Source organism: Meleagris gallopavo, chromosome 5, assembly GCF_000146605.3.
Source record: "Meleagris gallopavo isolate NT-WF06-2002-E0010 breed Aviagen turkey brand Nicholas breeding stock chromosome 5, Turkey_5.1, whole genome shotgun sequence".
Taxonomy (NCBI): Eukaryota; Metazoa; Chordata; class Aves; order Galliformes; family Phasianidae; genus Meleagris; species Meleagris gallopavo.
In genome coordinates, this window is record NC_015015.2 from 4,428,781 (window position 1) to 4,456,208 (window position 27,428).

General features: G+C 42.4%; 1 protein-coding gene and 1 long non-coding RNA gene across 4 annotated transcripts in view; both read right to left on the minus strand.

Annotated features, from left to right (window-relative positions):
• Positions 1 to 27,428, minus strand: part of NAV2 (neuron navigator 2) — a 332,145-nt gene that overhangs the window by 285,795 nt on the left and 18,922 nt on the right. For all 3 annotated transcript variants that reach the window (XM_003206105.4, XM_010710730.3, XM_010710731.2), the window contains one exon: positions 25,834 to 26,454. In XM_003206105.4, coding sequence (XP_003206153.1) covers positions 25,834 to 25,908 — 75 coding nt within the window. In that variant the 5' untranslated portion in view covers positions 25,909 to 26,454. Of the gene's footprint in view, positions 1 to 25,833; positions 26,455 to 27,428 lie in introns of those variants that run through there.
• LOC109367631 lies at positions 1,668 to 13,962 on the minus strand. Its single transcript, XR_002114875.2, has 3 exons — positions 9,871 to 13,962; positions 9,708 to 9,771; positions 1,668 to 3,851 (listed from the first exon to the last, which is right to left on the minus strand). It is a non-coding gene; the product is annotated as an uncharacterized LOC109367631 (long non-coding RNA).

Below are 27,428 nucleotides of genomic sequence, written 5' to 3' on the forward strand. Positions count from 1 at the left end.
GCTTCTTACAAAGGTTTTTCTTCAAAGTGAAAGATGGGAGAGCAGAACCCTTACAACGCTGTTCTGCCATGTGTTCAGGGCACCCAGGTGGCTCAGGAGTTGCTCTGGCAGCAGGCTTTCCAACAGAAGGAGGAGTGGGCTCCATTTCAGCTGGTGCTTTCCAACCATGCGCAGCACAGACTGCCCCCAGGCTGCAACTGCTGGTGGAGGAGACTGATCACGACCCGCTCCTCCGGGAGCCATCCTGCAGCCAGCTCTCCCAGCTGCCCGGTGCCTGCGGATGCTCAGGCAGCACTGCAGCCTTTGGAAGGTCTGTCTGAGCTCCCCCTCGCTCTTTGGATGCGACGGGCTTACAAGGGATAGGTGCCGAAATGATCCTCTTTAGTATTCTGCGGAGTATTTTGTTACAGATCACACCATCTGTCCAAGCTCGGGAATGCAAATGAATCTATCAATTTTTAAAAATATAAACTTAAAAATACGCATGCAATGTTAAAAATCTTCACGCAACAACCTTGGGTTACGGGCTTATTATTTGAGATCTGCTGTTGGAAACGGAGGATTATTCCAAATGCATGTTCCAATTTCATAAAAGAGATTCCCATTATTTATAGCCTTTGTGTGAAAACAATACTTCAGGCTTTATCATCTGAATACTTACCAATACAATACCAAGTATTTTGTTGATATTAATGTGCTTACAGCTTATTACACAGAGTTAATTAAAAGCTGAATAAGGCAAAATCTGCAAATTCTGCACGTCTAATTAGCCTGCAAAAGCAGCTTGCGATACAAATAGCTCCGTAAGAGCATTACGCTATCACAGCGCAGCACGCCATGCCTCTCCAGCTCCCTCTGCTTCCAGGAGAAATGGGAAAGCTCTGTGGGCAAGCCCTCAGCCTGTCATCCATGGGGGAACGCTTCATCTGAGCGTTTAAGCTCCAGCTGGATTAGATCTCGGCCTGCTCCTCCTTGAGCAGCACGGAACACGGTGCAGAGGGCACATGTGTGAACTTCCAGCAGAGGCAATGCAGCATCTCACTGCTGTGCCTGATTGCCATGCAACCCAAGTCCTCGCGATGCTCCTTCTGGGGCTGTAGAGGCCCGAGGAGCCTGAAAGCACCACGCTGAACACGTTGTCCATGCACACGAGCACTGAGCCACCGAGCTGGACCGTCAGCTGGGGACAGCCTGACAGCACTCACTGCTCTAACGAAGCTGTGGTAATTCGCACCAGCTGAGCATTTATCCCCTGGGAACCTAGATTGGCATAAGTTATGTCAGCTGCCTGCGTCCTCTCAGCCGCTGCTCTGTCATCCAGCAGCAGCTCTAGCTCAGACAGGAATTTCGCTGGAAAAAAAAAGGCATAAATAGGCCAAAAGGAGACGCTGAGATAACGCTCATTTACACCAGTATTGCATTGAAGTGACAATGATCTCCATGACATTTAGTACACACAATTACTCCCCAAAGCTGATGGTTTTATTAAAGGCAGTATTTGATTTTTCTCTTAAAATCCCATTCTAAACTCCCATATCTATTAAATCACAACAAAGGAAAGGTATGGAAGGCTCTCATACTAACTAGCTAACTGGAGGAAAAGAATATTTACCCATAGCTCCAAAAATCCTGAATTTGGAAAAACAAACTTCACAGATCCCGGGACTTTACATGATTGCGTCATCTTTATTTATGAAAAATCTGAAGGAGAAAAGTTCAAGTAAACAAAGGAGAAAAAGGCAGAAGTGACTGAATGAAGCTTAAGCTGTATGTTCAATACACCCAGTATGTTCAATGCATCTTATTTCTCCCTAAACTACATTCCATAATGCCCTCTCAGTATTTATCATGGAGATGAAAACCACTGCATTGTTCTGGGAGAGCTGGGTTAGAGCATTCCAGATTACCTGGAGCAGCAGCCGTGGCCTAGCAGAAACCTCTGCTCCCATGTTCTCTTCTAAGCCTCCCATTTGGGAAAACCATGCTATTCAGAAACATTGGTGGATTCCCAAAAATAAGTGATGCGTTAAGGTGCTACAAGACAGGAGCACAAGTCGTCACACACACCCGCATCTTGATTCCCACCTCCCCTGCTTTTTGCATTAGATTAGGACAGGAAGTTCACGTGAAGCTCTAAAGAGTTAAGTCACGTGTTCTCTCACATACATATTCCATTTTGCCTAAAAACGATCAGAGCAAAGCTTATTCAGAATTGGCTTCTAAAAAGCATACATATCACAGCAAGACAGAACATCAGAAGTTGCTCCCAAAGAGAGCTACTTTGGGGTGTTTAAACTCAAGCCCCCCCCCCCCAAGCCTGAGTGAAGGACATGCTGGGACACCAGAAGACCCCCAACTTGAGGTGAGAAACCAATTCCTCATGCCTAACAGGACACATACATGGCAATCAAGCATCAGCTCCTTCATCACCTATTTGTTCTCAGGACAATATGATGCTACCACTCAGATTTTATACTCTGCATGGCATGGCATGAACAACTCCAGGAAGCTGAAGACTAAAACATCCTCTGCAGCCACATCTCTGTTCTTCGCCAGAGAAACCAGGGAAGTGTCCAAACAGAACTAAGGAGACGGATACTGCAAGCTGTCCGTGCCATTCTGCAAGCTGCCAGTTGCCATTTGCTTATCAGCCTCACTACCCACTCTCACCTTTGGCAATTAAAGCTTTTGGGATCCTTCAGACCAACAAAGCAGACATGGATTCTCAAACCTGATTTCCATTTGTGAAAGCAGTCAGAGCTTGCTTCTGGCAGGTTGGATCCGGCTGGCGCCTTGTCTCAGCTTGCTGCAAAGAGCCTTTTTTTCCCCAGCGCACCCAAGCTGTGGGTTTACAGCTAAAGAATGGCACACTGCTACATACATGGCCATTGCCTTCTCCTCTCCAACTCCTCACAGAGGTTCAGGCTGGGACCAGCACTAACACGGCCAGCTTTCCATGCAAAGGGTACTGGTGGTGGTACGAAGCCAGGAAGAGATGGGAGCACACAAACGTATGACACAAAAGCAAAGACAAGATGTGCTAGATGCATTTTGTTGATAAATAAATCAATAACAGAGTCAAAGGACAGCAAGGAGTCCCTGCACAAGTGTTTCTACCTAGATTTTCTATTAAAAAATCATTATGTTAAGAAACTGCTCCTTTTAAAGCAGATTAGATAAAAATGTTTTGAACTGGAAGGATACCAAAAGATTCCTGGAGTGCCTTAAATTGGTATTTGCTGAAATATTCACATCCAGCTGAGATGCTGTGTTTCCTATTGGCCATCGTATGGAAAGTTAGCTCAATACACTATTAATTCTAGAGTTTTGAGCACACCTAGTTGAGGGAGGAAGATGACAAAGCCAAACATCATCCAGGTGATAAAGAAAAAAACTCCCAGCTGAAGGTGATGTGTTCAAGCCTCAAGTTCAGAGCTCTACTGCTAGAGGTACAGCCTTTTAACATCTTGGAACCAATCACAATTATCAAGCAGCAGCGACCAGGGTTGGAGAAGAACGAGCTGGAGCTGGCTGGCTGGCACACACATCGCAGCAGCTCTCGGCCACATCCATCCTTGCTCATGGATGCGATGCTCAGCTGCAAACTGTCCATCACAGCAGGCACAAAGGACATTTGCTCTCACTGCAGATGTTCTCCACTGGGGAGCTCTCAGAGGTCCCAGTCTCACACGGCTTCCAACCCACCCAGGCAAATCTGGGACCTGTTAATTATCTGATGTTAAATGGGGGGAGAGAAATCATACTTTGTTCAAGGTACAGCAAAGGTTTATTTCACAGCCCAAAGGATTCATGGTACCTCTCTGCATACATGAGAATGTCCAAGTAAAAAACTGAAAAAAAAAAGAAGAAATGAAATACCAGAATTAAGGACTCTGCAGTTCCATCAATGCTTTGTGTAGACACTATTTTTCCTCCCCTTTGCACTATAACAGTTCTTAAGATTAACCTTTATGGTCAGACTGACTTCTGACATTTACACAGACGTGGTGTTATTTATCTTGACATCAAGTTCACACGAGGTAAAACTGAAGTTTTGAATACAATTCAAACACACAGGTAGGGACAAAACCGAAGCAGAACCTTATCACACTGCACTTCCCACAATTAGCTTCGTTTTCCACTATGGTATTCTATTTATATTCTGTGCCTTCAGTGCTATCCCCTTTTAAACAGCATTTTAATTTAACTACCCTTTTTCCATGGGGATGTTTAGTTGAAATTCTATTCACAAGAGCTATTTCTCTAAATTACACTGATGTAGGGATGTACCAATCTTATCAGGACTGCACTCAACACAAGATCTTTTTTTGTTATTTTTCCCGTGGCATGACTTACATCAAGGCTATTTACAAACACTGAAGGAGCCTGATGTAAATTCTCATCGGCCAGACAGGCTGGCAGAAGGATTTGACAGCAAAGCAGAGACTCCAGCAAATGCCTATGCATCTGCATCAAAAAATGCACGAAGAAAAGCAGAGTAAGTGAAATATGCGGCACTATCAAGGAAAGCTTAGATGGTTAAAAAATAATACAGAATGAAGACAAAATGGGGTACATACAGTAATCCAGCTAAACCACCAAGTTTAAACGTTAAATATTTAGTGAGACATCAAATGTAAGCCTTTTGCACAGACCCTCCCAAGAGACAACAGGATTTCTGCAGCAAAAGAGGTAAGATTAAGGTGATGCTAAGTGTTAGCACTGGACAGGTAAGCCAGAACAGCTAGGAAGGAAGGGATCTCAAAATAGGAAGGCAGAAGCATTTCATTTTGCAACTTTAATTAAAAAACGGCTTGTGGCATGATTGCAGAGCTTACTATGACATGCCAAAAAAAGATGTTTTCTCTGCAGCCAGAAACAAGGGAATACACAAGGAAAGAAATCCATTAGGAGCTTTATTTAATCTATTTCACTTGTATAACACGCATATAGGACGTCAAGCAGCAATTCAGACAAGCAATACCCCCTTCCTAGCCTTTGTCCTCCAGCAATTCCCAGTGCTGCAGCACCCAGCCCCAGGCAGAACCCTGCCCAGCAGGTCTCCCAGCAAGCTCATCACACTGCTTTGTATAATTACTGCTGCACGGCCAAGGAACGATGGCTTCCAACTTCAGACTACCACTGAAAATCCACCATGCTCAAAGGATGGATGGGACAGCCTCTCAGCTTTCCTATTCAAGTGCCATTCAACATGCAATTACCGAGGAAGGACAATAAGTAAAGCTTAACGAGTGTATTGGATAGCAAGACCGATCTGCCATCAGAAAAAAAAAAATAACCTGTATGTATGTAGGTGACACTTGAGAGACAGGTGCTCCCTAGATACAGAAATCACTTCATTCACTTTTTTTTTTTTTTTTCAGATACTGACTTTCTGACCATCGTTATGCTTCAACCATCCAGATCAGGGGCATTTCCATACCACATGCTCCAAGCAAAGGTCTTACAACACTCCATGTCTGTCCGGAGCTGTGTATAGCCATCAGTTCCACCTTGAAAGCACCTGAGCACCAACAAACCAAAAATATCATAATCATTTCATTTACTGTACACAGGATGAAGACTGGGAAGCTATTAAACCAGAACTGCCTGTATGACTAAAATAGCTGTTAAAGTAATGCAGAAAGCTGACCAGATAGAAAGATCTTGCTCTCTCAATCAATAGCAATTTCCCCTTCAATGTTTATGCATGTAGAAAATAAAGAACAAAAACACCCTTATGATGTTCTGTCTCTGGCAGACAATGAAGACTTGAGCAAGGTGTAGCCAGCCCCATTTACTGGGCACTGGATGCTGAAAGGTCACTTTGAAGCATTTTCGTTCATTGATCCAAGAGCACAGCCTGTAAGGCAACCAAGGCAAGACTCAAGCACACCCCTGACAAGGTCAAGCTCTGTTTCCCCTGTTCCTCACCTTTATGGCTCTGCCTTTTCAAAAGACAATGAGTAAGCCTGAACACATGCTAGTCCACAATCACTTCATAAAAGGCTCCTTGCTGTAGTTAATTTTTGCCCATTCTTCTGTACATACATCTACTACGTTTTCATAAACATACAATGAATTCTGAACACTCTCAGATCAGGTATTCATACAGGCTTAAAGACAGGTCACCAGCAATTTTTTTAAAGCCATTGTTATGTTTATCACGAGTGCTCCAGCTGCAAGCCAGCACTGTAAGGGCCCAGCTGCTGTAGAAATGTAATGCAGATTTTCCAGTTGGCTACAGCAGGGACTGGCCCAGCTCATCTGAGGCAAAAACACCACCAACTCAGCACAGGAAGGACACAAACCCACCTACCACAAGAACTCTACACTTCCCAGAAGGCAAAGCAGAAAAGTTTAAAGCAAAGAGTTTATTGACTATTTTTATTGTGCCTAGAAACTTAATACCAGCTTAAGATGTAATCAAGAATAGTGTTTTATGAACGTATTACTCTTCAGGGAGAAATTCAGCAAAAATAAAAAAGCTGTTCCTTTGAATATATAATGCCTTTCATACTGTCCTGCAGTGCTGATGTCAATACTTGGTGCCAGAACCAAAGCCATGTACTTAGAACCAAGGCTCTGATATTCCTGTATGTGAGCCCTCCCTCGCCTGCCCTGGCTGCCCTTGTTCTTCTGCAGCCAGAATGGAACTTGTCCCAGGGCTACACAAGCACAGCACTTTTCTGAAGGACGGGAAGTTACAACGTTAAAATTAGAAGAGGCCTAACCCAAATGGGAGGAAAAGGAAGAACAGGGACAACGAAACGCAGCAAATGCAGCAACAGCAGCAGATCATTACCATTCCCAATAGCCATAACTGACGAGCTGCAAAGTCAAACTCTTATCGGTTGCCTGCCAGCAACGAAGGCTCAGGCTGGATTTCGCTTCTGGAAGAGCAGTGATGCAGTGGCACTGCTGCCCAGAGAGGTGGGGAAGTCACCATCCTCGGGGGTGTTCAAGAACTGTGGAGATGTGGCACTGAGGGACATGGTCAGTGAGCATGATGGAGGTGGGGTTGGATTTGGGGATCTTAGATGTCTTATCCAGCCTTAATGATTCTATCATTCTATCAAAGTTGCTGCACTGGCACCACAGTCCTACAGTGCAGTTCACTCTTTTCAGGCATCTGAGGAGCAGGCACGCCTCACCCTCAAGTCCCTCTTCTACTGAAATGCTGGGCAGCTGAAACAAGTTATTAATGGAAAGCTGCTGCGCTGTTTCAGAAATGTACCCCAACGTTCATCCACCTGCAGTCCCACTAATGCTTCTCAGCGCCTCAACCAGCTCAAACAGCACATGCCTAAGCAAATTTTAGGTGAGAAATAATTACGTGACTGCAAATGTGAAGACTCAAAAAAGATGTGCTTTCCATCCTTCAGTAAAATGAGCCTGTCAGCAAGGCGCACTCTATATTGAGCTTCAAAGTAACTACATACTTCAAGAGAATGGAAATAGCATTTATTTACATCAATACAGAAAACAAACATGTTGTACTTGTTGTAAGCATCTTAACATCGTTTAATAGAAGCACTCTGCAAACTTAGCACTTTGCAATGTGTTAACAATCTGAGCAGATTCTTAAAAGACAAACATAAACTATGAATATTTTATGGGCTAAGATCTTCAGAAGTCTTTGGGACTATCGATTACTTAAACCCATTAAGTGCTATTTTGATCTTAAATAGCTGGAGATGTTTGCCAATAGATTTCAAGCCAAGTGGTAATAGTTATTTTGAGAGCAAGCAATTTTCAGCAATTATCATTACTGATAATGAAGTTTGCATTTTCACACAACTATTCCATAAACAAGAGCTGCTAGGAGTTTCATCCAAAATAGGTACTCTTCCCTTTCCTTCTGTCCTGATATAAAGATATTTGAGCATCCACTTCTTAGCAGGAATACGGAGCAAAAGACAAGCATAAAAGTTCTGCTGAGAGTTTTCTTACCATGTCTTTTTTTTTTTTTTTTAAACTTTCATTCCTCCAGAATTCACATTCACACCTCTAGAAATTGGAGGTGGGCTTCAAGTATGCTTCCAGCAGCAGAAACCAACTATGATCAAGATACAGGCAGTATTTCCTAGAGTCAATTTTCTACTTTTGTTTTCTCTTTCCATTCTCCAGCATTTACTTTTAATGCTATGATTGTATATCTATCTGGCAAACAAATAAGTATAAACATTCAAGATCTTCCAAAAAATTAAAGTAACATTCTTTAATTAAAAAATTATGCTGAATAGCTAAGCTACAATCTCTCTTGTATTCATACCAACATTCAATTCAGGAAGAAATACCATATATGCATAAAACTCATCCTTTGAAATATCCTGAAAATAAATTAGCTTTTCTTAGTTCCATCCCTTAGCAAAAATGAAGGCAGCAGTTGTCGTCTATGAATTGACCTGCCAAGTGTTTAGTCCCACCAGTATTTTGAAGGCAAAAAAAATAATAACCCGAGTGTTACAATATTGATTTTTATGTTAAATATAATAAAATATACCTTTTCTTCCAGTGACATAACATTATTCTGAAGGTAAAGAACTACTTCAAAGGAACTGGGAAAAATACAATGCAGTAACTCCAAGCAGTCTGTGTGCTATAATTGCCACGTCTCTGATCTACAGCTCCATTGATTACTGGTTACTACTAAGGAGAACCTGCTGTCATCTGCTTTTACTAACATGGGTATAGAAAGTTCTGAGTAGGCTTGAGATGTTTTACACAGGGAGAAGTCATCAGGCAGTAGTATCTGGAAGACTGAATTCACCCATCAAGGCCACCAGTGCCATACCCATCACAGGTCAAACCTCCATCCCCAGCACACCTCAGGTACAGCTGTCCCTCCCCTAACCACCCAACTCACCCAGCTGGACACCAGGACACCGGACACAGCTGGACACCAGTGCTAACAACTCAAGTATTCTCAAAGCTAAGCTCAGCTTCTGGCCAGAAATCCTCACCTACAGCAGCATCACAATGCTTCTCCCCCTCCCCTCTAACCTCCCTCAGATTTTTGAGCTCTCGAGCACCATCTCGCAGCAGCAGTCCCAGCAGCTCTTTGCTGCATATCTGCCAGGGTCACGCACACACAAGAAGAGATATTTAGAAGCACAGTACAGCAGCATTGTATGTTCTTGATATTAGTACCAGGTCCCTTGTTTCTACTTTCTTCTTACCTTAATCTTTGGCTCTTTATACCCTTACTGTTTACAGTCCTTCCTTGACTATTACGATGCACCGTTAATGTTTTTAGTCATAAGCTGCTGCTAACGCTCAGCTTTATCTGCTGCTTTCATCTTCCATTCTGGATTTCAGACACAACTCACTAAATGAGAATAGCTGCACTCAGTGATAACGCGGTATCTGTTTGTGTTTACACAAAGGATTATTCATTTCTCATTCGGGATCTATTCTGTAGATAAAGCCTTACGGGGAAGGCTTGCTAAATAACAGACTCCAGGCTGCCAAACCAATTATATTGCCTTGCTCAAGGTTTTTTCCACTAGCAAAGCTTCTTTAACTCCTGTGAGAAGAAATAATAATTTCAGCTCAGAGTCGGAGCGACTGCAATTTCAAAGTTTCAGAGCAGCTGCAAAGGTGTCTTGAATTTATGCATTTGATCTTCGAGTCCTCAGTTATGCCAAACAGAAATGTGCTTTGTCATAAATAAGCATAAAGACAGAAGTAAGTAGGGCACTTACCCTGCTTAAAGTCACTGCCATGCAAAGGTGAACGTTGAAAGCGTTTCAAATTCGTAATTCAGCCCTTATTAGAGAGGAAGGAAAAATGCATAAATGCACCCATGCAGTTCTGACAATCTCAAAGGAAACGCTTTAGCAGGTGAAACTTGGATCCTTTCATTACCTTCTAGGTCTGGTTCGATCCCACAGCCAGCTAACTGGTGTTAGTTAGTTACCAAAAGAACAGCACCTCCATCTGAACATTCCTATCCTCATTGAGTACAGGTGAGGGGGATTTGTCACAGGTGGGGCAAGGAGGTCTTCATACTGCAGGGAACAAGCCTCAGCTAGGACAGGTTTTGTATTGTTTTTATTTCTGCCTGAGCCAACAGGATGGATGCATTCATTGTATGCTTGACATAATGTCATTCATGCAGAGAAAAAGAAGCGTGATGATAAATAATGACTGGATTGGATCGACTGCTCCTCAGCCCCTCCAAGATACCAGCTCAGATGTGACATATCCATGGGCACAGAGCTGTCCTCTCCACACACAGCTGCAAGGAGCCAGCAGGATGCAACAGTGCCAACCCACATCTCTGCAGAGCTCTCTGCTGAGCACGCAAGCTCCGGGTCTGACTGCTTCTCTACCTCTCCACGGTGAGAATGAGACATGGGATGAGATGTGCATCTGGTATGTGAAACAACCAGCATGCAGCTAACAGTGTGGTGTGGGTGCTGTGACCAAGGAAGGCTGCTGCAACAGCCAACAGCTGGACAGAGCACACTTTGTGAAAGGCTCAGCTAAAATTCATTCATCAGCTGTAACTGTTCAACCCACAGCAATGCACTGCAAACACGTGCCTGCAACTGCCACCAGCAAAAAAGCACATGGGAGCCAAGTCAACACTCACATGCACCAAACTAAATCCAAACAGTTCCCGGATCTCTTTACATGTCAGGCAGATCCACATATTAACAGTAAATCCGTGTTATAGCACAAGATACTTCGTAGAAAAACGTGCCAAAGCCATTTCCCCTCTAGGTTTACTTTCTGGACTTACAGCTAGCAACTACTGAATTTATCTTCCAGGTCCTCCCATCTCTTCAAATGGGCATCAGCGTGTTTTTCTATCCAGAAGAAGGGCACACACACCCTGTTAGCAAAGCTATCAGTGCTACCATAGGCAAGATGTTCTCTTTACCTGAAGTCATACTTGTGCCAACACAAGCACAGAGAACACCAGAAATAATAAATAAAAAACCAGCAACAACAAAAAAAACCAGTATCAGCAGGAAGACAAGGGTAAGTATTTGGAAATAGGAAGTTGCCATACCAATATTCCTTTCCCTGAAGTGCCTATACCAAGGCAGATCTACTGTAGAGAGACTTCTCCAACTTAGTCACTTAAACAAAGCACGTTCGTATAAACAAACTTCACAACGCGATTATACATCGACGACTGCTGTAACAAAACTTGTTTTAACCTTTTAAACTTTGGGTTTGTTCTTGGTCACTGAGAACACAACAGAGCTTCATCTGAAGCTTAGAAAACGGAGTGTTAACCCTACACTTCCAATTATGTTCTCATCGTGTTCTCAATGAACACTAACACAGCTGGGGCTAATATTTAAAATCAAGGGTTAACTTATCATGGAAGGAAGTTTCCAAAAGCCACAAACTTGCAAGAAACCACAACCAAAACACCCCCATGGTCTCTCACTGACAAATACAAATCAAGAAGAGGTCACAGCACATCAGCACTGCATTTCATCACAAAAGTGGGTTCCATTGAACATTCTGCTTTAGAGTCAGCCCTTAAATAAAAGGGATGGAAATAAATAATCAGAATACTCAAGAAACAGACTGTGTACCAGAAACTTAGGAAGGCAGAAGATAGATTTTGAAGTACAAACTCATATAGCAAATGCATTATTTTCACTGCAACTCTAACCTTTAAAATGAGTAGGCAGCTAATTGCAGAGCAACTGTCCACGTCTTCCAGTGATACTCAAGCAAGGAAACAGGCTGTGATTTTTATTTATTTATTAAATGTAAAGCTCTTCTAGTAGTGAGAACAGCTGGTCAAAGTAATCATTTGGCAAGGCCTGCCAAGGTCTAAAAACGTATTCGTTGTGGTAGATTACATACTTTAAACCAAAATGATAGGCTTAAGCATACAAATATTTATGAAAGACTAGGGTGTTTTATACATATAGATTGCACAATTTGGAAGTACATGTGTATATACACATCCCGGTTCAGCGTGCTATAAACATATCCCTTTCATTTTCTACTTTGCTGCTTAATTCTTTCCCCTGACCCATCCTCATGAATCATGCATGTTTCCGTCGATACGCACAGAAATAGATGCGTTTCAACGCACAGACTGCCAGCCACATCTGCAGGTAATTGCACTTACCGCACAGCTCTGCTTCCACTTTGACCAACACCATGCCTAATTCAGAGCTGTATGAGAATTATTATGCCTTAGATTTGAACTGAAAACGCTAAGGACACACAACACATCGCTGGGAAACATCCGTAAGAGTTGCTTTCTATTTTTCTGTGTTAATAAACCATATGTTACCACCTAGATGACCTCAATAAGGAAAATATTGATCAAACATTCGTATGAGCGAGCCCTCATACACCCATCATAGCACAGCACACCGACGTTTTAACTCAAGCTTCTTATTTTGCAGAAGAGCCTATGGGACATAGTACACACCAACAGTGAACTCAAGGCTTTATGCTGAGCTATAAGCTAATACAGCTTCACACTGAGCAACCTTCCCATGGAAGAGCCGAAACTTGAAAATCTGGACCACATCCCTGCTAATTCTCTCTCTGGTTCACTGCATGAATAATAAGATAATTAAATAAATAAAGGAACTTTCAGCAATAATCATAGGATAGAAAGTCTTCCAGTATTCATACTCCAACTCTTGGAAAACATGGAGACTTACAGAACCCAAGTCTTCAAAAAATATTTGCTCAGAATTGCTTATTAACATCATTCAAAAACCTAGAAAAGCGATCGAATAAAACTAAGATACAATCTAAAAACAGTTTGAAAGTTAGAATTTCTAACCTCATCTCAAAGCATCTGAGGTGAGCATTCTGCACCAAGCAGCCCAACAAATGGCTCAGGAACTACTTTTTGCAGCGATCTGCTAGTGATGTAGAATTGTGGCAATATTGTCTGGCCTTCTGGCAATTCCAGACCTTATCACTCAACAACAGAGGAGTGCGGACCGCACATTGAAGCGGCAAAGCACAGCCACAGGCATCTAGTGGGGAGCATGATGACAGTGCATGATCAAAGCCTACATTCATTAAAGGATTCAGTTTTTTTGTCTACATTTCAAGATGCATATTCAAGGACAAGTCATACAGGTTGTTCTGGCCTAAGACAGGTATTTCAGCTACCAACCATACAGGTTAAGCAAGCCAAAAGCCCTACATAATAAGACTTATTCTTCCCAGCTCCTGTGCTGTCCATCACACCCTTACCATGTGCACTTCAGCCAGGCTCACAGTACTAGAAGGGAATCCCTTGCATCATGCAATATCAAAGATGCACATACGTTTGTAAAGTGAAACTGAAGGGCCGGATTGGCAAGTGGCCATGCTCATCTTCCAGTAGCAGCACACCAACCTCAAGAATGCACTGAGAAGCCAAATATATTTGTATTATTTTCACACTGTTTGAATCAATATCACAAATTAGCAATTCCTTCACAGATAGAGAATCTTTTCAACTCAGCATGAGTATTACAGTCCAAGCTACTAATTTGCAAAGGACAAGAACAGCAAATCTCCTCAAATCATATTTGAAGCAATGTGCCATAGAGCAATCTGCTTACACATTAAGAATGGCCAGTTCTGGATTCGAAATCAAAGTTTTGTTCCTGTGCAAAACAGCATCCAACTCTAAGCAACGCGACGGAAATCTGAATGTTCCTGATGGAAAAATGTTGCAGTGTTTTGTGGCTGAAAATCACAGGATTTTTCATGTTATTCTGTGCCTCTAGGTCCTCACCTCTAAGCTCTTAACAGCAAGCAATTGTACTGCTGAGAAAGTACATCTTTGTAAACACAGCAGTGGAAAAACCTGGTGCTCTCTGGCAAGTCTTCTTGCTTTTTGCAGAGGAGCAAGTCTTCAGCAAGCACGTGGCCAGAGCACCACACATTCCTCCCCTCAGTGTTATCTCTGCATGCTGTAGGATCTTCTGCCGGGTCTGGAGTTGCAATGGTACTTCAACTACAAGTCCAGAAGGAACAAGGAGCATTATAAAGCCCCTTACGCAAGGCCTAAAATGAGAAAATTCATTTTTCTTTAGAGTGTATCAACATAATCACCAGCATTGAAACCAGCAACTATTCAGTGGATCACATACTGAAATTCAGGGCACAAAAGGCAAAGCCTGACTTTCACACAGGAGCTACAAGTAGTCACGGAAATAACACTGGCCTTACCATGAGTACTGGCAGCCTCCAGTAACACACAAGAATACAAGCTCAATTGTGAAAAGACTACAAACTCCTTCCATCCACAGAAAGTCAACTACCACAGCAATTTGTAATCTTTTTCCTTTCTTTTCCACCAGTTGCTGTGCTTTGTTTCTCAGCCTTGAACAGACTGCTGATGCAACACAGTTCACCTACCTCATCCAGATAACTGGAAACAGCACACCCAGAAACTGCTGCTTTGGGCCATGTTTCTTGCTTCTCATTTTCCAATGGAAAAAGAAGGATCAGAGACGATCACAGTCACAAAAACAACAGCGTATCTCTACGGACAGAAAAGTTGCAGCAAAAATCATCACCTAATATTGATGGCACAAGTATGCTGTGTGCCCTTCCACAGAGAGATGAGGGAGTCCTCATCCCAGAGATCATATGTTCTATTTAGACAAAGAGAAGGATGAAGGCTGTGGAATAAAACAGAAGGCAAAGATGCAGACTGCTCAGCACCTGAACACTTTTTCCTTCTCCTTGCATGAATACACTTTGAAATACAGCTCACAATCAAACGCTCAGTGCAAGAGTAAATAATTTCATCTTTTTTAATGAGACCCCTATAATCATTCCTCTGTGCAACACATTTTCCTTTCTTTTTCCAGCTTTATTTGAGCACATATCCCGGCACACAGTTAGAACAACCTTTTAGAAGATATCAGCTTAGTCAGGTTTTTGAAGTAGGCTCAAAACACGAGAGAGGAATGCAAAAGAAAGTCACGGCTGTCTTTTCTCAGCCACAATCCTGTTTCACGGCCCTTCCCATCTTTATCCCACATCCCTCCGTTCCACCGAAAAGTTTCTGCATTTTCTCAGTTGGTCTCTGCTCCAAACCAGAGGTTTTCTGGATTAGAAAAATCTCCACCATAGGAAAGTAAACACAACCCTCCTCCCATCTAACCAGTATGTCCCCAAAATAACTGTTTCTCTGATTGCCCCACCAGTACATCAGCAGTTATATATAGAACATATACACACACACACATATATATCTCCCCCTACCACTGAAGCTTGCCTGCCTGAAATAGCAGACGATGCCCACTCAAGCAGCTTTTCTGCACTCAGATCCCTGTCAATTGCAATGCAAATTCCCCATGGAACACTAAAAGCAACAGGGCCCTGCAAACATTTATAGCATAATTCAACATGGTTAATGAAGTCACCGTGACACAAACCAGAGAGAATACCCATTAAATGTGTCAGGCGTTAGCCATGTGAATAGAAATTAATATGTACACAGATATTATCTAACCCATGAAACTACAGGTTCTGCATTAATAAACAGTGCAAGTGTCAAAACACTGAAGATCCCTAGGAATCCAGTAGGTAAAGAAGTTCAAAAGACAATTATGCACACAGCAGAAAAGCTATTAACTTCATTTCATGAAAAATCTGGTGTGGAAATTCATCATAGATGATCTAGCAACTCACAGCTCAGTTCTTTTACATCCTAGATATTGCTTATCTTGCAGAGATACCCTGAGGTGCAATCTGCTCCAGCACCTTCAGAAAAGGGAAAAAAAAAAAAAAAGACAGCTTCAGGTTACGTGCCATCAATAAAAGACGTACTATAGCAACTGAATGAAGTGTAATTACATGAAAGGTACCCAAGTGCAATAATACTGTGCATCTCAACTTCCAATCATCAGTTTTACATTTCCTACACAATGCCTAGAAGATAAACATCTAGCGTTCTGTGCTTATCAGCACACACTGGCAATTTCATGCAGTTTTGCCTACAAAAATAAGATTTCTGAACTATAGTCACCTCGCTTTTTCTTTTCCTTACAAGTACTTGCTATCTATCATTAAAAAGAATATACAAGGCACCTACTGATCCTAAAGTTCTTCTTTCTCGTGGTAATTTCTTTTTCAATATGCTTCTATGTTCATACGGTCGTGATTCAGCCACTATAATAGGAAGCTGCTATCAATAAAATTAACAACTTAATATTCTACTCCCACAACATTATAAAATCCTACAGCATACTACCACTCATTACTCTTTTCCAAAAGCAATACCTAAATTACAGCGTGTGAAATGAATTGCATTAGCTCCCTAATTAGATATTCTTTTCCTAATAACAAAAAATTGGTATTTGATGCAATGAAAGCACGCACAACACATTGATAATCACAGTCAACAATGTGAAAGGTTGCAAAGATGACTACTCATCACTATGGAATCTGGGAAGGTAGCCAAGAAAGAAAAACACACGGATATTAAGTTATCACCAATAGTTATGAACAGTTGTTGGTTTCCAGAGTTCAACATGAGGCAGCGTATCAGATGCTGGAGGTCTGCCTATGAAAGCCTTGAATTCAAGAGGGTTTGTAGCTGCAGTCAGCTCACAGTTACATGACACGCGTTGCAGCGCAATACGACTGACAACGTGCATAGACTGTAGGCCCACAACAGTTAAGATCCTGGAGTCTACGATTTAATTTTGATTTATTTGCTGAAGAACACAGACATATTTTCCTCTAAGTGGTATGGATAAAGCTAGCCTATTAAACACAGTCATTTTATTTTACCTTTGACGCTATCTGCAGAAAAGACACTACATTACAAAAAGTCCTCAGACAGGCATTACATAGAAGTCAAAGTAGACTGTTCTCGTTATTTAAATGCCAACAAAAAATCCTAAATCGGAACCCACGTTTTATTTATTGAAGAATAGATGTGATGATAGAAGTCCCTGGAGGTGTTCAAAGAATGTTTAGATGTTGTGTTGAGGGACATGGCTTAGAGAGAACTATTGGTGATAGGCGGACAGCTGGATTGGATGAACTCGGTCTTTTACAGCCTTAGTGATTCTATTATTCTAAGTCAACTATAATGACGTAAAAAACATTCTAGATTAATAATCTTAATTGGCAACAAAAGCTGTCACTACTCTTCATTATAGGAAATGACTTGCAGTAGAAAAATTTCAGCATACCATTTTCTTACACAAGAAACTCTGCCATTCCAAACTCCCAGAAGAGCTAAGAAGAGACCTGCCTTTGTTTAGCCCTTCTGATAGCTTTAACCCTCCAACTTAAACCATGTTCCCTGCAAAAAGAGAAAAATAAATTCTCTCTGCTTTGAACATTACAAGTACTCTTACTGAAAAGGCTTACTATGGCAGCTGCAAGCTTAGTTGCTACTGTAGTTCATAGAAGGATGCATACTTCACAGTACTGCCTCGTTCATTCGAAACCATGAAATAAATTAGAAGCTTACTTAAAAAACACTGAGTAAGAGAAATTAACCAGCATGTTTAATTGGTTTGTAGGTGTACCTTTACAAAGAGGTTCAAAGCCATGATTGTATCAGTACTTCGTATTCACCAGCTCTTACTGCACAAACACAGTCAAGATTCACCACGGTAAGGCAGAAGAAATAAAAGGGAATGGGAACCTTGGACCCATGGTGCCAGAAGGCTACAGAAGGCCGGCCAGATTCAGTGGACCTATCAGGAGCTGGTACGTTGCTCTTTAAATGGGTGCTCATACACACAGAAAACAAAAACAGCTGCCACAATGAGCTGAAAATACATTACTTTCAGGTCAAATGAAGACAGAATAGTTACAGAAGACCATCAACAAGACATTGTGTTTATGACATTTTTGGCCACAATATATACTACCACACCTGGATTTTTTTGCTATCATCATTCAACCCCATCATTTGGAAGTTCCAAGCTGCTTTCTGAAGTGATTGCTATCCCATGTTAGAAACAGGCTGCCAATAGGCAGAAGTCTTTTACATTATCTCAGGAACTTTCCCACAGAAAGATGCTGATGGCTAGGAATGCCAGGAGAACCATGCAGATTTGTAGTTGATAGCTTTTTCCATCAACAGCGCTGCCTCTCCAGTTACAGGATCAACAGACATGACGTTGTCATATTTCCATAACTGTCAGGTGTGCTCAGACTCATTGGATTCCATCATAACACCTTCACTTCAGATTCAGCAACTGAGCATGGATGACATTCAACCTTATGCCCCAAAGTTTACTGTTCCATCCTCCTCCCAAAGCCATCATCCACCTATAGAGTTTCCCTCTTTGCACGTTTTCATTCAGCTTGGTGTCTCAACAGGCTGCACCACACTCAAAGTGTATGCAGAGTCTACACAAGGTGAAAATCATTCCCTGTACCCAACTTTCATCCTCTGCCAGATGATTATTATGTTTATGCTTTGACTTTAAAGAGATGCATCCATGTATTTATTTTCCCACCTGATAAATATTTATGAAGATTGTGTTCCAGTCCTAACACATAAGTAGTATAACTTATCTTCCTTTTATTTAGTCAAGGAGAGGAGCTTAAAGGAAAAGGAGTTTAAAGACAAGCTACTCCTACTGCTGAACCTCAGCTCCCCAGATCAGCACATTCAGTGAAACCATGCAGGTTTGAAAGGCAAATTCCAAGGGAAAAAGATTGTAATCACAGAAACCAGAAACTCCAGGACTCAAGCACCTAGGTCATGGCACGAACAGCTCTTCAGCACTATAACAGCACACAAAATTAACATGAGTTTCACAGCAACAGAGAGGAGTAGGTACCTAAACCCATCAATAATTAAACACAATTGCAAGTAAGATCCCTCCTGGCGCTTGGAGATGATTTTCTGCATTTAATGGCACAGAAGCTGTCAGCCTAATTAACATTAAAGCACAGTTTCACACCACTATCAGATAACCAATGCCACTTCCACTCATTCTAGTATTTAATATTGATTTTCATCAAGCCTTCAGCTCTGGCTGATGCAGAAAGAGCACAGCTTTTTCAAAAACTAAACTCCCACTGTCTGGTCTTTTACATTGTTGGCCAACGCAATTAATGAAATGGAAGCCCAGTTCCTGCTAGTCTCCCAGTGAGTCACCACATCCTTATCTCCAAATTGAAGGGATGTGGATTTGACGGGTGGACTACCCGATGGAGAAGAAATTGGTTGACAGGCCATAGACAGAGGATGGTGATTAATGGCTCTGTGTCCAGGTGGAGGCCGGTAACGAGCAGCGTCCCCCAGGGGTTGGTCTTGGGACCGGTGCTCTTTAACATCTTCATCAACGACACTGATGGCATCGAGTGCACCCTCAGCAAGTTTGCTGATGACACCAAGCTGAGTGGTGAGGTTGACACGGTGGAAGGAAGGAAGGGATGCCATTCAGAGCGACCTCAACAGACACAAAAGGTGGGGCCGGGTGAACCTAATGAGGTTCAGCACAGCAAAGTGCAAGGTTTGGCACTTGGGCCGGAGGAATTCAAGGCATCTATACAGACTGGAAGGAGCAGTCCTTGAGAGCAGCCCTGCAGAGAAGGACCTGAGGGTCCTGATGGATGAAAAACTGAACATGAGCCAGCAGTGTGCTGTTGCAGCTCAGAAAGTATCCTGGGCTCCATCAAATGAGAGGTGGTCAGCAGGGACAGGGAGGTGACTGTCCCTCTCTACTCTGCTCCTGTGAAGCTCCATCTGGAGTCCTGTGTCCAGGTCTAGGGGCCCCAGTACAAGAAAGACAGAGAGCTGTTGGAGAGGGTGCAGAGGAGCCACAGAGATGATCAGGGGACTGGAGCACCTCTCCTATGAAGACAGGCTGAAGGAACTGGGCTTGTTCAGCCTGGAGAAGAGAAGGCTGTGGGGTGACCTCATTGCAGCCTTTCAGTACCCAAAGGGAGCCTACAAACAGGAGGGGAATCAACTCTTTGAAAGGGTAGAAAACAGCAGGACAAGGGGAAATGGTTTTAAAGTTGAGGGAGGGAAGATTTAGGTTGGATGTCAGGGGAAAGTTCTTTGCTATGAGAGTGGTGAGGTGCTGGAACAGCTGCCCAGAGAGGTTGTGGATGCCCGTCCCTGGAGGTGTTCAAGGCCAGGTTGGATGGGGCCCTGGGCAGCCTGGTCTGGTATTAAATGAGGAAGTTTTTGGCCCTGCATGTGGCAGGGCGGTTGGAGATTCATGATTCTTGAGGTCCCTTCCAAAGCCTTGTAGTTTTGTGCTCGGGTCTGTAACCTCTCATTCCTACTGTGCCCAAGGAAAGCTCACAACTTCTGAATATCACAGCAATAAGTCTAAGACATTTGAAAAATTAATTATTTTGACATAGTACAGATTAATCAATGAAGACAACAGGAGGCATTTGAATTGAGGAAATTCAGAGAAATACACCCAAATAACACAGGCAGTTCCATCTGACTTGTTACATTTTTTGAGTACTCCTATCAGATGCACGTTGTTTATTCAAAATCCTCCAAGTTACTGAAGATCTGATAGTCGCTGCTGTCATCACGACGAAGAACTGAAAGACTTCAGAAAATAAACAAACATGGTACAATCTAACTGCTTGCAGCACGTAGGTTTCTAGCTTGCCACCTATTTAAGAGGTTTTTCCGTAACAAGCTTACCTTTTCTGCACTGATATCTCAACTTATTCTATTATCCAGTCTTGGAAGCTATTCCCCAGCCCCTCAGTTCCCTCGAGTACATCTTCTTTTTAAGTGCACAATGCTGAAAAAATAGCTACACAAGTCTGAGTACATATTTATTACCATCAACGTGTGATAGCCTCAAGAGACATCCACGCATCACATCCAGTTAGCACGAAGAGGAATCACAGTCCTCAGTACCACTCTATTTTTGCCTAATGCTTCAAGGACAGGCTCACGTGCAAGTCGGTTTGCTCCTTTCTAACAGATGAATGAGTTTGCTGTTAAGGAGAGAATAAGGCTTGTTCTCTCACTGTATTTTACTGCTATAGGAATGTCCCAGGAGCCTCTCCCCATCAAACGCAGGCTCCCAAAGCCAGGTCTGGTTCCCATCAGAAGCTGCAGCAGGCTCTTGAAGGAACAGAAGAAAAGTCTCGTTAGGCACATGCATGAGATCAACCTCTCCTGTACTGCAATAGGTATGCCTCTACCATCTATGATCATGCCTTGTCCTAACTCTGGGCTACTCTTCATTGCCAGAAAAAGAGAAATAAAGAGTGAACTGTTCATGGGGAAGAGTGGTGCAGGAAAACAGAAGAAGAAAAAAAGAGGGGGAGGCACAGATGTACTATTTCTTCCAGTTTTATTCTGCAAATAAAGAAAATGATGGCTTGATACAGAAAACATTAAGAGCATAAAGATACTGCTTCACAATCAAATTCCAGATTGGAAGAATAAGTTAAGATAGCTTAGTCTAGCAGTTTCCTGCCAGTGACACCGAGTTAGACACAGGTAACCTATAACAATTTGAGACAAAGCTATCACATGTATCAGTTTTCACCTGTAATGCAGCTGTTTTACTACTTGGTTGTATTGTGCTCTTGATATTCTTGTTAGCAATCCTTTGAAAATAATACATGAACTTAAATTCATTCACAGACAGTGATTCTCCAATAGAACTACGTAGCTAGGAAACATGTCTCTCACCCTTGCTAACAAAACTCCTTCGTCTGCACTGAAACATTTTAGAAAGCCACAAACTGCATCACTAGGTATGTTTAAAGATGTAGATCTAGCACTACAGACAACACAAATTTAATTTCTTCGCTGAAGAATATGCAGTAGCTTTATTGCTACTCCACATTGCCATTACTTTTTCTTAAATATTTAAGAGTTGGTGCAATTTGCAAGCGTAGGCGACCTTACAACACAGCTGTCCAACTAGACTATACACAGCAGAGAAACAGACAAGTAGAGAGAAAGCCCCAACACTTGGTGCATGGAAATAAGTGCTGATGAATACGTGTCTGCCTCTCTAATGCCTCTCCCCTTCTGCAAGGCCCCTGAGGTAAGCTTAGCCCTGCAATAAGGCATTAAATTAGTAAATAAGTCAGTTTTATCACAGAGATTATTTCCTCTGTGCTCCTTCCCCCTTCTTTCTATTCCCTTTGCCTTTCTTACCGCTTCCTTCGGCACGAATATCAAAACAGATAGCAGACCTCAGGGATATCAACCTTGCTTCCAGGCACAGACATCACAACAAGCAATATCTGACTGTCCAATATGAGGTTCCTGGCTATTTAGGGTTTGAAGAATATTGTGGCCCAGATTTTCTTCGTAGGACAATTACTTCAAGGCCAGGGGCTATCCATTTGCATAATAATGAACGTATTTCTAAAGGATCGTGCAGGAACCTACACGCTAATGAGTTCTAGTGTATGTTATCTGAAAGTCACGCCTGCTTTATAAAAACACTTTAATTAAAAACAACCTTTAAGGCTTACCTACTTGCATCTTTTAAATAACAGGCAATGACAGGCACCTGCTTTGTGCAATGGACAAACACACACAGCTCGTTTCGCAGCACCGACTGACCTGAAGAAATTCGGTAATTCATGTTGGACTGTTCACACATGGAAGGACTTCAGGAGTCAGGATTTGCAAAACACACCCACATGGTCTACAAGGGTATGCTACATTCTCTGGCAAAGCTGCTGTGCTGATACATTGATATTTTTCACTTCCTCAGAACTTGGTATAAATTCTTCAGTAAATTCTTCATTCAGAGTAAAGCTACTGTAACTCAAGCAGCTTTACTCAAGAAGGGGAAAAGAAGAGGGGTCTCAGTGATCACAGGATTTTGTTAGTTATTTCAACCCTGATCAACAAAAGAACAAATCTTTCAATCAATCAAATGACTTACAGAATTTAATCTAGCATCATCAGTCAAAAACAGGATGGAAGCATGCCAACCCACCTAGCCTGAAACACTCCAACGCATTCTTTGAAGCTAGATTTACTCTGATGTACGTGTCGTTCAACACAACTTGACAGATATGAGAGAGTCTCTGCACATCAGGCAAAGTCATTATTTGAACTTTGTTATCTGCTCTTGAGGTATCCCCTTCTCATCATACCACACAATTATCATCAACCAGAACACATCGGGATGGACTCCTTCAGCGATAACTGTTTGGGAAGAGTCAACTGAAAAAAAATGTAATGATAATAACAACCCAGCACACCTCCCTCACAAAACCCATCCAGATACACTCCATCTGGTTTTGGAGTTAGGTACAGCATTTACACGCTTCCACACAAGAAAACAGAGGCAAAAAACATCAATCTGCACAAGCACCAGCTGGACCTCCAAAAGCCACATATCAGCTTCCCCCATGTACAGTAATGCAGACGTGGGGAACGTTCTGTACTGCTCTAGTACAAGCTGAATGGAATGCAGCTTTGTAATTCTTACTAGAGCCAAAAAAGTTGTGCTGCTAGATGCCACGATACCCTGAACGTTAACGTTAGAGCCCTTCTGAAGTCCGCACAGAAAGCACAAAGAACCTGCTTCTTCTGAACTCAGCAGTGTCCAACAGTCCAACTTCTAGTTCTCAAAGATCGGACAAAACACAGATAGCAAAGCCTCATACCACTACACAATAGACACAAGTATTAAATGTTATCTCACTCCAATCAATACAATATGATGTAGATATCTAGCAATATGCTTACAAGAAGAAAAAAGTAAAATTAAGCACTTTATTTCTATACCAGAAATGCCAACCCAGTTCCGTGTTATTTCACTTAGACGAGGTATGCCAGATCCATCATTGGCTGGTATATATACACACAGATTTCTTGGCAGTTCAAAAATACTAAAGAAAGGTTGACTTAATACCCATAAAATATACCACTATAAAAGAAAGTGTCTGTCTGATTTAAAATGAGCTTGGTCTCATTTCCTTCCAGCACAAGTCTTATTTTTCAGTACCAGAAGTGCCTGCTGGTGATTAACTCTATTGGCCCTGGATCACACACACCCTTTTTCCAATCAGAAATCAAAGAACGCAAAGATTAAGAACATCACAGTTTATACTGCTACCCAACTCCAGAATAATGGCCAAGCTGTATCAACATTTTATTCCAAAAATATTTTTCCCAGTAAACACAAGCCTAAGCTAAGCTTTCCTCAGTAACCTGAAAAATACAATAGGAAATGAAACGTAATACTCTATTAAGACTTGTTTTGCAAACAGAAGTGAGAGAGATCACCCAAGCACGAAGAGCCATTAAAATGGATCTTACATATATCATTATAAATTTAATAATCTCCATGACGGCTAGAGTTCGAGTTAAAATGAATGTCAGCAAAGCATGACCAATTGATGTTATCCCAGCTGCCACCGAGCCTCACTTGGGGTTATATTATACTTTCAGAGGCCCCATAGTACATGTGCACCAAATACCCAGAGCCAGGAGCAGATGGGAGATGTAGGCTTCTATCCCTGTCAGCAAGGAGAGGCAGACATAATTGCGTATTAATCTTGATGCATCAGGACAATTATTGTATACTTTAGTGTCTCAGGTCCCAAATGTTTTTCCCACTACACACAATATGCAGTACACAGTTGTATATTTAAAGAGGGGGAAAAAAAAAAACCAAAAAAAACATAGGAGCAGCTTTCAGAAATGAAATCAATAGAAGGATTTTATTTCAACTCTTACTGATTTACTTTGGCCCCAAAACACTTCCTTGAAAAAGCAGAAGGAAGACCTTGTCAGCTTATCAGCTGATAGATTGTGCTTGGTGCTTGGTGCAACAGAAATATATTTTTGGGCTTTGAGATGGTTGTGCTCCTTAAATCTGAGAAACAGCTGCATTTTATCTCATATCTGCAAGTTTTCCAGGCTGTTTTGATTTCTAACAGAGCAACATGAAAACCACTGTTATTCTGCAGCAGACTTGAAGAAGTTGTGACACACAGTTTCTCTCACCAATATTCGGCAGCATCTCAAACAGCTGGTGGTCATTTCTGCTTCCAACTCATTTCAAATGCAACAAAAATCACACACGTCTATGCAAAAAGGAAGCTCTTCTTCACACAAGGCCAAATACAGGGGACTGGGTTTCTTTGTTTTTAAATCAACAAACGCTCTGGGAAAACAACACAAGTTATGTACACAGTACAAGCATTTCAAGTGTAATCGTTTGCTTCACTCGTGCCAAAAAAACAACTTAGAAGTCTCAGCTGTTTGCAAGCCACATTCTTCCCAAGATGGCAACTTCATTTAGGTCAATTTAAGACACATAGCCAATCAATTATTATTAAACAACACAATACCACCTTGACACACTAGGCTTCCAGAAAGCCCTTGCACAAAATAGGATCTGGCAGCTGACATTACCTATGTTCCACTGTGTGTTTTGTGTTGTTTCAAGTCAGAGACACGTCTAGAAACTATACAAAAATGATAACGTTATCATCAGGACAATCAGGACACTGACAAGCGTGCCACATTTCCAGTGAAGTTACTGGCCAGATCCCAAGAAAGCAATTTTTTAGCCTCTCTAGTGATATCAATAAGAGTGAAAGCCACAACAAATCAATGATCTAACCAGACTTAGCAAAAGTCACTAGACCTCACTTCATTATAAGCCTCTTCATCAACAACTCTCCAGCATTCTGGGGATTTCTCCCCTCCTTCACTCATACTACAGTATTCCTTGCAGTGTGCTTCGTATACTGCAACGAGTCGGACAGGAAGACAACAATTTTGTGAAAATATCTAGCAAGGAAGAGAGATCTGCAGCCGACTGAGCACAGTTAGCAGCAATTGTAATTGACAGAAGAGTTACAAGAAGCTCTTCTGCCGCTCACGTCTCATGCAGCAATTTAAGCAGAAGCCTTCTGCCTTTTGTCACTTACCCTTTTTTGATCTTCCAGTCCATGTGTCACTGGCTTTCTCTTCTGATGCTGGCTGGATTCAGAGCCAGGTTCCATTTCCCAGCTACAAACACTCCTCTGGCCTCTTTCAGCTTTCTCTAAAAATCCATAGTACGAACAACAACAAAAACCTCAAAGTCATTTAAAAAAAAAAAAAGCAAGAGAACTCCTTCAGACCTCAGCCATGTTTTTTATCATCCTTCCAAGTTCTCACTTGCCATCACTGCTCATTATTCTAACAGGCAGACAGTCTGTAAGCCTCTGTTCCCTATTTGAGCTCAGATGCAGAATCCCGTTGCCGTGCCTTGCAGAAGGATGACAGAGCTGAATCCAAACCCAGTACTTTGTGCCACATTATTGCCCCATCAGCAGCCGTTTCAGTGCATTCCTGGCATGGATAATTTATATGTCAATAAAGGTGTAAATGTGCATTTAATCCACTGGGTTGATATTATCAGCATCCCTCTCTTGGGCCACCTTCCTCCCATAAATCAATGTAAACACTTCACAGCAATAATTGCCTTTTGCACATCTAGCAGGTGTTAATTACGTAAAATTGTCCAGGCACGCTTGTCATCATCTTCTATGTATTCAAACAAACACCTAAAAGAGACAAGGAAAAAAACATTTTTTACCAGCTTGAAAGAACACACAGCTATTGATACTCTTTGCCCATCACCAGCGCTCAGAACTGACACAGTAATTGTGCATTTTGTACACGTTACACTTTCCACCCAAACCTCTCCAGTTGCTTTGATTCCTGTTTAATGCCTTACCTTGCCTTTGAGGCTTCTTTTACAAAGACAGCTGAGAGAGACAGACCTGTGCACCACTGCTGAGGCTACACAGCCCGATGCCTGGAAGCCTCACACAGTCGCTAAGGTTGGAATAGACCACTACGTTCAGCTAGGCCAATTGTCAGCCCATCCCCGCCATACCACATGCCTGACTGCCACATTCCCAAACACATCACACATCGACCCAAAAAGCTCTGCCCTCCAGAATCGCAGTTCTGCCCCTACGGCCAAATTCAGCGCTGTGCTTTGGCCTCAAACCCAGATATGGTGTGCTACCTCCCAAAAGCACGTGGAGGAGAGACACGTGGAGGAGCAGGTTCTGCCACGAGTCCAGAAAGAAACCCAACACCTGGAGCCACAGGTTCCCAGCTCGGCAACCTTAAAGCACTGAGCTCCTCGGAGCAATGAGAACAAGTTCACACATCGCAGCCCAGCATAATCCCCGAGGCAGGACCAATACCAGTCGGTTTCCACACCGAAACACCACAAAAGGTACTTTTACTAAAATAGGCTCCAAAGCAAAAAAGGCCGAGGATTAAACTAATTTTAGGGGCTTTGGCTGAGCGTGGGATAAGCGCACACGTTTAGCTACACGGGTCACACAGCAAACACCAAGAAACGCAATTCTAAGCCGCAGCAGCACGATTTAGGAGAGCCATTCGCCCAGCAGCCGCTGAGGAGCGCAGCAGAAAGCGGCGCCCGCAGACAGTCAGCTCTCGGCGACAGAGCTCCGGCACCAGCCGAGCAGCGACGGGAAAGGCTCCCGAGCGCTCGCAGCCG